Source organism: Dryobates pubescens, chromosome 3 (genome assembly GCF_014839835.1).
Source record: "Dryobates pubescens isolate bDryPub1 chromosome 3, bDryPub1.pri, whole genome shotgun sequence".
Classification (NCBI taxonomy): Eukaryota; Metazoa; Chordata; class Aves; order Piciformes; family Picidae; genus Dryobates; species Dryobates pubescens.
In genome coordinates, this window is record NC_071614.1 from 836,653 (window position 1) to 850,553 (window position 13,901).

The 13,901-nt window shown below is 53.9% G+C and overlaps 1 protein-coding gene across 1 annotated transcript in view; it reads left to right on the forward strand.

Annotated features, from left to right (window-relative positions):
- Nucleotides 1-13,901, forward strand: part of CPA6 (carboxypeptidase A6) — a 33,627-nt gene that overhangs the window by 13,774 nt on the left and 5,952 nt on the right. The window contains exons 4-10 of the mRNA XM_054180130.1: nucleotides 922-1,036; nucleotides 1,470-1,571; nucleotides 2,403-2,507; nucleotides 6,000-6,110; nucleotides 6,306-6,396; nucleotides 9,085-9,287; nucleotides 12,371-12,455. Of these exons, the coding sequence (XP_054036105.1) occupies nucleotides 922-1,036; nucleotides 1,470-1,571; nucleotides 2,403-2,507; nucleotides 6,000-6,110; nucleotides 6,306-6,396; nucleotides 9,085-9,287; nucleotides 12,371-12,455 (812 nt within the window). The remainder of the gene's footprint in view (nucleotides 1-921; nucleotides 1,037-1,469; nucleotides 1,572-2,402; nucleotides 2,508-5,999; nucleotides 6,111-6,305; nucleotides 6,397-9,084; nucleotides 9,288-12,370; nucleotides 12,456-13,901) is intronic.

A 13,901-nucleotide genomic window follows, 5' to 3' on the forward strand; every position in this document is an offset into this window, starting at 1 on the left:
CTGAATAAGCAGCTGAGGAGTCCTTTGACTCCTCCAGCGTTTGCTGAATCAAGCCCAACGTGAGGCTATTTATACTTATTTCTCTCTGAGAAAAGGCTGGCACAGATCACACACTCCCGGTGCTTTCAGCAGCATCCCATTTGCATTATGAGAAGAGTCTCTTACTAATTTGCCATTCTAAAAACACAGCCCCAAAGCTAAGGGAAGTGAATGACATCGACCCAGGAGCTGCAGTGCAGAGTGACTGTCACAGGGGCTCAGCATCCCTCTGCTTTTGTTTGCCTTTAAACCGAGGTGGGGATTACTCTAATTGCCTTCCTCTGCCTACCCAGGAATGTGCCCCAGTTCCAGTGCCCCAGCAGCTGTGCCCAGGCCTGCTGCTGCTCCTGCTCACGGTGCTCACCTGCAGGGGGATGGCAGAAGGTTATTCTATAGCTGAGACACTTGAAGACCTTCACTCAGGTTGTGGAGCAGAGCAGGCAAGGGCAAGAGCTGTGGGAGTGAAGGGTCTCTGCAGGTCACCTGAAACAGCGTGCCACAAATGCTGGGACACCACAGGAACTACCCACAGGGGAAATTCCCTCTGCCAATCACTTCCATTTTTGAAGGCTCATAGTCCTGCAGCACAAGCAGATGATAGACCACAGCCAGAGCTGCTGTGCAAACAAAGGAAGGTGCCTCCTTCACACTGGCTGCATTGCCTCTCTCCTCCCGTCCTGCTGCCTGATCCAGCTCCCTGTGGCTTTGGAAGGCACTGTTACATCTCCAAGCAGCTGGAGAATTTCTTTGGCAGCACATATCCAAACGAGCCTGAAGCAGCTGATTGTCAGAAGAGAGCAGATGAAGTAGTGTCAGGGTGGCTGTTCTGCTGTAGCCTGTGTGTTCTGATAGCTTCACAGGATCCTCTCTTTTCTTACCTAGGATCCTCATAGCAGACCTACAGCAAGCAGTAGACAACCAGACCAGACTGAGGCCACACAGGAGTCGAAGGTCCCTCTCTGGGTACAACTATGAAGTGTATCACTCCCTGGAAGAAGTAAGTGAACATTCAGATGGTTCCTCTTCAGTCACAGAGTGGATTGGGTTGGAAGGGACCTCAGAGATCATCCAGTTCCAACCATTCTGCCATGGGCAGGAACACCTCCCACTAGCCCAGGTTGAACACCTCCAGGCAGAGGGCATCCACAGCCTCCCCTAGGCAACCTGTTCCAGTGTCTCCCCAGCCTCACTGGAAAGAATTCCCTCCTCATCTACAGTCTAAATCTCCCCTCCACTGCACTCTTGGTTTTCATAAGGCAAAGACTTCACTGTCTCTCAAGTTATGGTTACCTCTTCCTCTTCAGAATTGTTCCAAATCCTTCTTCTTCAAAGTGAAGAGGAGGCCTAAGAGCTGAGATTAACAAACATGTTGCAGTTGCCTCCCCTGAAGTGCAGAGAGTGAAGCAGCAGCTGCATTGCTGTGTTTGCAGATCCAGGACTGGATGCACCAGCTGAACAAAACCCACTCAGATCTTGTTCACATGTTCTCTGTTGGGGAATCCTATGAAGGGAGACCACTCTTTGTGCTCAAGGTAAGGATCAAATGGGCATTAATCAGACTAAAATCTGCAGTCGGGGACGGACAGTTGGTTGCTCATGTCACAGCAGTGCAGTGGTGAGCAGTGTTCCCTAAGGAGGAGCTGCTGAGCCAAGACCTCTGAGTGGCAGCTTGAACACAAAACAAGCCAAGAAGCTGGAAACCAGAAGCCAAATCCTGTTAACTTGGAGGATAAAGATGGAGACAGATCACAGCACAAGTTCAATTAACAGGATTTGGGTTTCAGGGGACTGGAAGGTTCTGTGTGAAGCAGTCCTGGTGGGGGGACCCCAGAGGGCTCTGGAGCCCATCTCAGCACATGCCACATACTGAGCTGCCTCCTGAGCTGCTGCCAGTCCCTGGGCTGTGCACTGCCAGCTCACTTCCAGCCAGGAGTTAAGGGGTGTCATCAGGACACCACAGGTCAGGTTTGATGTTCTTTCTTCTCAGCTGCTCTTGCAGAGTTCTGAAAGCCTGACTCTGCACCAGGCTACTCCCAGCAGCAGCATCTTCCCTCACCCTGCTCCACGTGAGGGCTGAGCAGCCTTCCTCACAGGAGAGGAGCTGACAGCTCTCACTTTGGAGGCAGTTGTGGGTTTGGGTTTGGTGTTTTCATAGATCAGTTTCATTATCTTGGCCACATCTGCACATCACAGGCTTGGCCACATCTGCAGACCAGGGGCTTGGCCACAGCTTTGAAAGGAATAAATGTTGCTGCTTCCCAGGAGGAAATCAAAGATGGGTTTGTGTTTCCAGCGTTCTGTGGCTTCTCATTGTTGTGTTTCATGAGCTCTGTTGGTGTTTCTGTGGCTATTCACACCTCAAGTTAGGTACCAGATCACGGCCCTACAAGAAAGCTGTCTGGATAGACTGTGGGATCCATGCCAGGGAGTGGATTGGCCCTGCCTTCTGCCAGTGGTTCGTGAAAGAGGTGAGTGGTTAGTGCTCTGGTAAACGTGGGGGCTGCTGCAACTGCTCCAACCTCCTTAACGAGAAGAGTAACTCACTGACATGCTGCACATCTTCACTGGTAGAACACTTAGGTGCTTGCTGAACACAGCCAATAGTGAGAGGCAGGCACAGCCAGGCAGCAGACACACCCTGGCAGGGGTGTGAGCAGGGACTGATGCCAGGACCCTACACCATGAGGATTGTAGCTCTGGTCTTGGGCCAGGTAAATTAGTGCCTGTGTGCTCTGCTTCAGAACACCTCAGAGAAAGCTTTGCATTGAGAAAGACTTTTCTTGCCTGTGAAATGTCACAGACTTGTGCTCCAAGCCCTTCCCCAGCTTTGTTGTTCCTCTCTGGACCTGCTCCAGCAACTTGATGTCCTTCTTGCAGTGAGGGGCCCAAAACTGATCCTGGGATTTGAGGTGTGGCCCCAACAGTGCTGAGCACAGGGGGACAATCACTTCCTTAGCCCTGCTGGTCTCACCATTCCTGATCCAAGCCAGGCTGCTACCTGGACACACTCTGGTTCATCTTCTACCGCTGCTGACTGACACCCCCAGGTCTTTCTCTGCCAGGCAGTTTCCAGCCACTCTGCCCCCAGCCTGGAGCATTCATGAGGTTGTTGTGACCCAGCCCTTAGCCTTGTTAAACCTCAGCCCTCTGACCTCAGCCCACTGATCCAGCCTGTCCAGACCCCTCTGTAAAGCCTCCCCCCACTCCAGCCTGGTGTCCCCTGCAGATGTACCTGGCCTCACCCTTGTCTGCCCATGCCCCTGCTCACCAGTGGCATATTTTCCTCTCTCCTTGGAGCAGTGTTTCAGACCAGCAGCAGGCATCAGGAGCAGAACACATTATGCTCACAGTCCATCACTCTATTAAAAATGACTGGGAGAGGAGGATGGAGTCAAGATGATGAGAGTGTGTGGTTCAGGAGATTGCTTTTCTCATTAAATGGATTGGACATTTTTCATAAGAACTCTGGGAACACTGAAGGTCTCTCTGTGTTTCCAGCTCTGCAGTTCTCTCTTGCTGGCAAACTGCCCCCTGAAGCACCTCTGCAGCCCAGCAGCACACCCCCCCCCCCGCCCTCCCTGGCGCTTAGGGGCAGCGCTGAGGAAGGGCAGGCAGCTTGGCAGCAGGTTTTTCCTGGCATGTTTGCTGGCCCTGAGGAATAGCACCAGCAGCCCATTGATGTAAGGCAAGTGAGAGGAAATGTTGGATTTATGTGGTGTTAGCTTCTTTCCTAGCAGCAGCAGCATCCACTCATCCCTCTGCTGTGCAGGCAGCCAGAAACACTCCACTGGGCTTCCACCTCACCCTCTGATCTCTGGCAGTTGTTTCCATGCTCCTGTGCACAGCCAGGCTTGGCAAGTGACCCAGCTGAGGAAGCAGCCTCCTTGCATGGGTTAGGAGTGGCACTCAACACTCAGGCTCAGGACTAGGTGCTGCAAACTCGACCCAGCCAGCTTAGGAACCCTTGGTATCCTGCTTGCACCTCTGGAAGCTGCAGCCTCTGGGTGCCAGTGAATTAACTGGGGTGAAGGTGCCACCATAGGGTGGAGGTGAGACCTGCTGAAAGCCAGTCTAGCACTTAGCCTGCAGAATTCCACCCATGGTCCTGATGGGCAAAACATCTGCCATGGTCTGTGTCAACAGCCAGAGCAGCACTCAGTCACTCAGCCCAGTGCTGACATCCATGCTGGCAGGAAGGCAGCTTCCCAGGCTGCATCATTCCTGGGCCTTGCTGAGTTCCATCAAAACTAAGCAATCCTTCAGGAGGCCAAAATATTTCCCCCTGCTATCCATACCTACAAGAGCCTCACAGTACTGGCTGCTCAGGACATTCAGATTGGCTTTCACCCACTTCAGAAAGAGTCTGATCTGGCAGGGCTCTAAGGCAGTGATGGGAAGCAACAGAGCAGTGTTTGCTGAGGGTCATCTGCTTGACCTCTCACTGGTCAGCAGCCCAAAGGCACGGCTGCCACCTTCCCACAGCCAGAACCAGCAGTTCAGACTGATCTCAGTTTCAGGGGTGCTCATTGCTCCTGAGTTCAGTTGTTCTTAGCCACACTGTGGTCAGTTCCCCCCATGATAGACTTTCCATCCCCATTTTTGGAATGGAATCATGGATACAAGGTAGAACACAGGAATTTCCACCTCAACATGAGGAGAAACTTCTTTGCTGTGAGGGTAGTGGAGCCCCAGAGCAGGCTGCCCAGAGAGGTTGTGGAGTCTCCTTCTCTGCAGACTTCCAAAGCCACCCTGGACGTGTTCCTGTGTGGACTGCCCTAGGTGATCCTGCCCTGGCAGTGGGGTTGGACCCAATGATCTCTGGGGGTCCCTTTCCACCCCTCCCCTTCCGTGAGCCTGTGATCTCTGCAGCGCTTCCCTGCAGCCGAAGGCAGGGGGCTGATGTGCAGTGCTGCCGAGGGGCAGGAGCACCAAGCAGCAGGGAATGCCGCCAGCAAAAGCTTCCCGGCGGGGCCCTCAGCTGTGGTGGGTTTGGGTTTCAGCGGGCAGGAGGCAAGGCAGGGCCGGGAGGGTGCTGTGCAGTACCAGGGGCTCACCACCACGAGGCACGGCAGCCACGGCAGCCTCGGCAGCAGCCCTGCCCGCAGGCTGTCCCTCTGCTCCCCGGCGGATTCGGATTCCACAGGGTCTGCTCCACAGCAGGGCGCTCGGGGAAGGTGCTCGCCTTTGCTGGGACATCTTCACACGGCAACAGAGCAGGGAGAACGCCTTCCAGCTTTCCTTTCCCAAGAGGAGCTAAGTGCTGCACCCTCCCTGCCCATGGCTCTCACCTCGCTTGCAGGGAGTCATTTTTCACAGGCTGAACATCAAATGCAGGTAGCCCTGCAGCTGTGTGGTGCCTGGAGTGGGAATTCTCCAACGACACTGCTAGTGCAGGCTCCCATGTGAGTATTAATCACCAGGCCCTCCACATTCTGCCCTGTGAAGGCTTTTCAGCTGTTGGGTAGGTTCTTCTTCAAGGCAGAAAGAAAATTCACACTGCTTGCCCCAGGGAAGGAATTCTGGTTTCTATTTTAGCACTCCATTCCTGGGTGGTGATGCTGAGTAACTGAGACCTGGGTAAAACTGCTGATGTGCAGAAACACTTCTGAGCACGGGAGAGGGCTGCAAAAGGGCTGCAAAAGCCAATTCTGTCTGCTGGGCAGTTCAGCTGTTCCAGCAATGGGCTGAGAAACAATCATTTTCATCTTAATTAGCACCTGTGACTGAACAATTTAATTAAGCACTGTGTTCAGCTGAGCCCTGCTGGGCTGCCCTCACTATGTGCCACCCTGGACCAACATAACTAGGACATAAAATTTGAGCAGGAGGTCTCCAGCAGCCTGGTGAGGCTTAGTTTCACACAGTTAGCAGCAGAGACGTTTGTGTGGTGCCTGTCAGGGCACCCTCAGTGCTTTTTAAGGTGGCAATGACCTCCTTTGGCTTTTTTTCTTTTGCTTCAGGCTCTTCAGACATACCAGACAGACCCTGCCATGAGAAAGATGCTCACCCAGCTCTATTTCTACGTCATGCCTGTATTTAATGTGGATGGGTACCAGTTCAGCTGGACAAATGTGAGTAGCATCAGTGGTGGGGCTCGAGGAGTTGTCAGGCAGGCAGCCTGCTCCATGCCTTGGTGGCACACAGTGCGGAGGTGGGGGTCTGACAGTGAGCACATGTGCCAGGGGAGCTTGTTCCAGCTGCAGAGAGGTCGCTGGCAGGCTGCAGTGGCCATGCTGCTTCATTACCTCGTTGATACCTGCCCTCAGGATCGCTTCTGGAGGAAGACGAGGTCGCGGGACCGGCGGTTCCGGTGCCACGGAGTGGATGCCAATCGCAACTGGAAAGTGAAGTGGTGTGGTGAGTCCGAGGTGCCCTGCCCTCCCCCGGGCAGACTGCCCTGCCTCTAGTTACCCAGCAGTCAGCAGCACGGGTCACAGCCACAGGGAAGCCTGCTCTTCTCCATGGCCTGAGCTAAAGCCACAAGCCAGGGCTCAGGTCCTCCCTTGAGCTCCTGAAGAACCAAAAGCCCTGAGCTTCGGGCTCATCACACGCCAGGAGCTCTGCTGGGGAGTGTGGCAGCAGTGACACACGGCTGTGCTCCTGCAGCCACACCAGCAGGCTGAGCCTGGCCCGCCACAGTTCAGCAGCTACCTGCCCACAGCTTCAGGAAACATTTCAGACTTCATTGTGTTTGACTCCTCGTCTCCCTGAAGCGGCTCCAGGACATTGGGAGGTGTCAGGCTTGCCTTGTTGGCCTCACAGAGAAGTGTCTGCAGAGGTTTTTAGGGCCATTATTAGCAGGGATTTCATAGAAAAAGAAAGTGCCTCTAAACACGTGGAGATGCAGCCTGAAACTCCCAGCACTCCTGTAAATGTGGGGTAAATTGTGACCTCAGTGTTGCACAGAGCCCAGGGCAGCAGGCATGAAACACTGTCAGGAGGGTTGGAGGGGGTCCACTGCAGAAGAAGAGGTGTTCTGTTAAATCTTACAGCAAGGCAGAGAGTGAGCAGCCCCAGGAGCTGTGCTGCAGCAGAAAGCAGCAGCAGCCTCTTGGGAAACCCAGCAGTGGGTACCTGCCCCTTCTGCTGGCCTCTCTCCCATCCCCAGCAACTCCCTTCACCCCTGCAGCTCTTTTCTCCTCCTGCATTTGTCCACCTCCCTTATTTACTCTCCACACTTGTAAAAGCAGCAGTGGTGTTAGCAGAGTGCTGGTGCCACCTCCCTGCCTTCAGCCCAGCCCTCTCCCACGGGAAGCCTCTTGCTGCACCGCACCAAGGGCTTGCAGTCGGAGTCAGCAGCAGCCAGAGCCAGCAGCAGCCAGTCTGGCCTGCAGTGGCTGCATTCTTTCAGTAGATGTTTGAGACCTGTAGGGACAGAAGTGAGGGTGAGTAACCTCCCTGGGGGGAAGCCAGCAAAGCTGCTGAGCCCAGGCAGCCAGCTGGCAAAGGAAATTTCCAGTATGGAAACTGAGGTCGAGGCCGCCGTGGAAAGCTTCCCTTTGCATCACCTGCCAGCTTCACTGGAAGGCAGGCACTGCCCACAGCTGGGGGTGCAAATGGCTCGCCAGAGCAGGCTGGAAGGCTCAGAGAGGTTTTCTCATCACTGAACATCAGTAAACTGAGTCACATTTCACCACTGGGTCATTCCCCTGGTGGGATTCTGCTGCTGATGTCCATTTCCATGACTCAGCACCCAGCACTGTTGCAGGAGATGACGTAGCCATAAACCCCCAAGTGCTCCAGAGGCTCTGCTCAGTAGCTCTCCTTTAGCTGTATCACCTGAGGAGACATGGAGGCTCCTGGGATCTGGATGACTTGGTGGCCATCTGTTCTGCAAGGAAGAGACCATCTGCCCCCTCTACAGCCCCTCCACCCCCACAGCCCTCTGGGCACTAATACCTTTGAGTCCCCAGCTGTGGCCACTGAATGGCTGCCTCCATTTTCACCTTATAAACGAAGCTGCAGCATGAAATTCTCCCACTTGCTCATTCTTTTGCCACCATGCTGACAGCACAGCCCTGTTGGAGCTGCCATTGTTATGCCTCCTCCTCACACACTGCTCTGTCACATTGTTTGAAGGTGGCAGTGCTGCCCTGCACAAAGGGGAGCTGATAAAGCTGCTGCAGCAGGTCCCTGGTGGCACCAGGGAAAGTGCTGCTGTTCTGTGGGGCAGGATAAAATGTGTGGCACTCTGAAATCCCAGTGGATGCAAGAGCAGAGTGCATCTGCAGAAAGAGTGTTCTGTCAGGCCCAGCCCTAAGCTGGCAGTGGCTCAGGTCAGGACTGCTCAGAGGCAGAGGAGCCACTGCCACATCTCTGTTCCAGAGGTTCAGCTTTCAGTACCTCCTGGATGTTACAGGCAGGCTGAGCTTCTGCAGCTCAGAGCCACCTGAGCAGGGTGATGTGGGGACAGATGTCCTCACACCTGACCCCCTGCCCCAGACCTGAAGGGAGATGAAGCCCTGTGCCAGCCGAGATAGTTTGTGTTTGAGCTGGCCGAGCGCTGTCAGCTTAGAATCATCGAATCAACCAGGTTGGACAAGACCTCAGAGATCATCCCCCGAGGTCTGCAAGGGTGAAAACAGGAACCAGCCTCCTGTTTTAGGCCAGTCCCTTAGGGAATGCCTGCTGAGGCTGTTGACCTACCACTGCCACCACCAGCACGGTGGCCAGAACACTCAAGTCCTCTTGAGGGCCAGGTTTGTCTCGGCGGTGACCAGTGGGAGAGGAACAGCCCTCTGGTGGCAAACAGAGCAGCCAAGGCTCTGAGCGAGGCCTGACACCCGAACGCTCGCCTAAACCGTGCTGCTTGTGCAAAGCCCGGGGAGCAGCCTCCCCTTTCTCTCCTGGGTTAAAGACGTCCTCTGGGCAGAGCTGTGCGGAGCTGTCCGTGGCATGAAGCAGCAGAGCGCTGCGGTGAGCTCCCGCAGGCTGCGGCACATCACTCACAGCCCGGGTTCCGCTTCGCACCCCTCAGCAGGCTGAGCCCGCAGCGACCCTTGGCAGCTCCCTGGGGGCTGACAGCAGCTCTCTCCCCCCCGGCAGATGAAGGAGCCTCCCTGCACCCCTGTGATGATACCTACTGCGGGCCCTTCCCCGAGTCCGAGCCCGAGGTCAGGGCTGTGGCTCAGTTCCTGCGCAGGCACCGCCGGCAGCTCCGCGCCTACCTCTCCTTCCACGCCTACGCACAGATGCTGCTCTACCCTTACTCATACAAGTACGCCCTGATCCCGAACTTCAGCTGCGTGGTGAGTACCTGAGCACTTGGGACACTCTGCTGCCTCCCTGGGGAACGTTGTTTGGGGAGCAGATTTGTTTCCTCCGTGCTTGGCAGGTGTTTAGAATGAGAGAATGGTTTGGCTGGGGAGGGCCAAGATCATCTAGTTACAATCTGCCTTCCATTAGACCGGGATGCTCAAGGCCCCATCCAGCCTGGCCTTCCATTTGATATGACATTTATCTTGGCTTCAGTTGGTATTTACTCTGGACCCGGTTGCAGTCCTATTTCTGCTTGTGGAACCTTCACTCCCCGGTAGGCAGTGGTAATTTGATTGAAATGGTATTGTGCCTTCCACCCACCAGTGCCTTTAAATTACTTTATAGGATAAATCCCTGGGTTTTCATTCTAGTTATTATCATTTGATTTAATTAACTGTAATTGGAGTGATGCAGCCAAGTCCTTGGGCCTCTAGCTGAAAGTCTGTCCCATTGTGCCCAGAGCTCAGGAGCACAAGAAGAGCATTTTCCATGTGCTGAGCAAAGGAACCCTGAGCTGGTTCATGTTTGTCAGCCAGAGAAGGAATCTCACCCAGTTCACCAGAAGTCACTTTAAGCATCACCCTGCTCAGACACAGTGCTTGCACCCTTCTAAGACAAGCAGTTAATTAACAGCAGGGGCTTCTGCCTGTCAGAAGATTAATCAAAGATGGTTTTGACTCCAGACTTACAGGCCTGTGCAGCTCACATATTCCATCCTCAGCCTGACACAGAACTACTCCCCCTGCTCACAGCCCAAGGTCTGTTTTGAGCCAGCCCCCTGCAGGTAAATCCCTCCCTGTGGCTTGTTCTGGTGGGACACGTGGCTGAGCTTTTCTTTCTGGCTGCTCCTGCTCCACCAGCCAGTTCCAAGCCTTTCTCCCTCCCTCTGTGCCCAGTACAATTACACTGTCCAGATAGCACTCACTTTGGCCTTGAAAGTTGAGGGGCTTTCAGCTTTCTGTTTTAAGCTATTTGACTGCAAAGGAGCTTAAGTGCACCTCGGATTTCTCCTGTGCAGCACAAATGATGTTGGCAGTCCCTGGAGCTTTGCTGAAGTTTTGCTCAGCTGCCCTCTGTGGAGGCTGAGCAGCCAGCACTCCACAAACTAAACTCTCTCTGTGGGTTTATTTCTCTTAAGACACTTAATTTCAGCAGCTGCTAAAAATTCTCCTTTCTGATGTCATTCCTGGGAAATAGAGCAAATTAGAAGTTAACTAAGCAGCCAGAGGAGCTAAAAATATGAGGCTTGTGGGGACTGACCAGCCAGCCCTCCACTGACTGTGAACAAATCCACAAATCTTCTTATTCTACCTCCTCCAACCTCTTTTGGGGAGAGGGAAAGAGGAAGGAGCTCCCCAAGTGAACTGGGGGAAGTGTTGCACACCAAAAGCACAGGCAGTGGCGATTTGAAGCCACAGGATCTCATTCCTTTGAAGACCAGCAGGTGCAGGAGTGTTTAAGACCTGACAGGACAGCAGAAGGTGAAGAGATGGTGCTAGGAGGAACCAGCATCTTCTGTGCAAGCAGATGATTCTGGGTGTCTGATGGAGATACCCACAGTACCACAAGGCAGGAGCAGGCACTGCCAGGAGAGCCACTGGAAGGAAAGGGAGTCTTTAAGTGGGAGCTCCACACAGAGCAGTAAATCCTCAGGGCATGCTGTTCCTGTTGCTCCAGGACCACATCCATGCTGAGCCAGGGAGTGACTGCCCCTCAGCACACACTCTCCAGCTTTCCATTCACAGCTTCCCAGACCAGCCCAGGCTTTGATCTCTAGTAGGTGCTCCCCAGGTCTGTGAGACCTTGGCTCAGGCTTCTCATCAGGGGCAGAGGAGCACAGCCCTACAGGGACAAAGACAGACACTGGTTTAGACCTGCACCAAGGGGAGCCAAGCCCCACTTCTGAATATTTTGCCGGTGTTTGGACTCGACACTCCTGTTTATTGTGGTGGGTCAAACACCAGGGAGGTTGGAACAAGACACTGAAGTAATTTCCTGTTATTTTGAAAGCTCATTGCAGGGGGAGAAGTGGAACTGGATGGGATTTGAATGGGCTCCTGTTGCTTATTTACTTGTGTGTTTTAATGCTTGCCTGCAGCCAAAGGCTTCATCACCTGGTGGCTCCTAAATGAATCATGTCTAATACTTGAAGTGTCTGAAATGGTGACTTGGGCTGAGGTTTCACATCCTCCAGTTCTCTTGGGAATTACAGGGAGCTGGGAAGCAGCAGATCTCTGTTCCCGCTGCTGCTGGAACAAGCTCTGCTGGTCTGCAGGGACTGTGGACAGTGGAGAGCTGCAGGGCTCCATGTGCACAGCAGATAGATAACATTTGGTGCTAACAGGGGGCCAGGATTAATCCTGAGCAGAAGGGGGTTGTGTCTGTCAGGGTGGGCTCATTGCAGCGAGCTGTCAGTTACCATTTCGATTGAAGTGTTCAATTATTCAGAGCTGCTTTGAAACTGGAGAGCTGTGTGCTGATCACAACATGCATATTCTGCTCTAATTTAGGCACAACTCCTATTAATGCTCCCCTGAAATCTGTTCTGCTAAGATACTTAAAATGAAAGTGACCTTTTAGACTGAAAACAGCCAGCAGAAGCGCTGCTCCATCTCCAGAGTGCCACATCTCACCCCCTTGCCACCCCTTCCCTCCCTGTGCAGCCAGTTGCCTCGGTGCCAGCAGTGAGCCTGGCTGAGTCCCTGTGTGTCTGTGCAAAGAGTTGGTAATTTCAGCTGAAGCTTTCTCCTTGAGGCTGTTCAAAGGCTGCTTGCCTGAATTTATTCAGGATCTGACCTGCACTGCACGATGCAGTTGAGAGCTGTCCTCTTCTCTGGGGACAGAACTCCAGCGGTGGAAGCAAGCAGCACCCCTCAAGGATAAGAGCATCGAGTTCACAGTGTGCAGGGACACCTGCCCTCATGCCAGACATGGACCTGGGTCACTCCTGCTCTGGCCTCCAGGTGGTTGCTGCCTCTGCACAGAACCAGGCTCCAATCCATCCACAGCCCAGGTTCCAGTCCCATCAGCCTTCCATGCCAGTCTGATTCCTGTGTTTGTTTCTCTCCCCCAGGAGTCAGCAGCCTACGATGCTGTCACCGCCCTGCAGTCAGCCTATGGCGTGAGATACAGATACGGTCCCGCATCCAGCACCTTGTGTAAGTCCTCCTCTGGCAGGGGGTGGGGACTTGGACCTACCTGGAGTAGGGAGGAGGTCACCTTCTGACAGCAAAGCAAGCAAGCACTGTCTGCTGCAGCTGTGGGCGGTGGGGGAGGCGGAAGGTGAAGTTTTGTAGCTGAGGCAGTCGGTTGATTGCAGCGAGATGAACTCAGCTGACGCAATGAGGCTGCAATGCAATGGTTCCAGAGGCAACAGCCTGCAAAGCACAGCTTCAGAACAGAGGAAACAGACAAAGCAAGCTCACAACGAGCATGGCTTTATCAGGTAGTGTAAACGCACTGCTCACTTACGAGCTGCAGGAGAGGAAACACTTCAAGCAGGTTCATTTTTCACCTTCCCTGTCCCTCTCCTGGGCAGTTGTGGCAGAGCCACTCACACAGCTCACTCCCTGCAAAAGCTAGAGGGTGAGGGACAAGAGGCTGGGGCCAGACTCTTTCCAGTGGTGTCCAGGGACAGGACAAGGGGCAGTAGGCACAAACTGGAACCCAGGAGGTTCCACCTGAACAGGAGGAGAAACTTCCTTGGTGTGAGGGTGCTGGAGCCCTGGTGCAGGCTGCCCAGAGAGGCTGTGGAATCTCCTTCTCTGGAGAGCTTCATCCCCCTCTGGCCATTGTGCTCCTGGACAAGCTGCTGTGGGTGCCCTGCTTTAGCAGGGGGGTTGAACTGGATGAGCTCCAGAGGTCCTTTCCAACCCCACTGTGCTGGGACTCTGTGACCCCCTTTGCTATTGCTGTGCTTTGGCTGCCAGAGCTGCACTTCCCTGGGCCTCCATCTCCCAGCACAGCCCTCACCCTGTGCTCCCTGCAGCACAGTGTCTGTGTCAAAGGAGGAGCTGTGTGAATTACTGCCAGAGCTGCTCAGAAGCCAGCAGGCCACAGGAGGGCTGATCTTTATATAAATACAAGTGTCTGGGGTAATCAGCACATGGAGATAAGGAGAGCAGCAGCAGCTCACTTCCTCAGCAAGGTTTGTTAATATTAGACACCACCTATGCAAATGCTCTCATGCTGCAAGCAAAGGGTGAGAAAACAAGACAGAAATGAAAAGAATGTTAAAAGCCCTTTGAAAAGGAAGCTGTAGATTAATTTTATCAGCTCTCCCCCTGCAAAGAAATTGCCTCACAACCCCCAATTAAACCTGGGAGCGTGCAGAGCTCTGGCCCAGCTGGGAGATCTGAGTGGAAGCAGAGCTCCACACCGCACCTGCCCGAGGACAAGAGCAGTTTGAGGCTGTGTTCAGAATGTTCTCTTTCATTGAAGTTCTGCTTTACACAGAGCAGTCTGCCATTTGGTTTTTTGCCCTCTGAAAACCACAGGTCCCATCCACGCTGTGCTCAGCACCTTCCAGCAGGCGCTGGGTGCTGCTGGCTGCTCAGGATGGAGAGCTGAGAGTCCTGGGGGTGACACCACCAGACCCCTCTGGT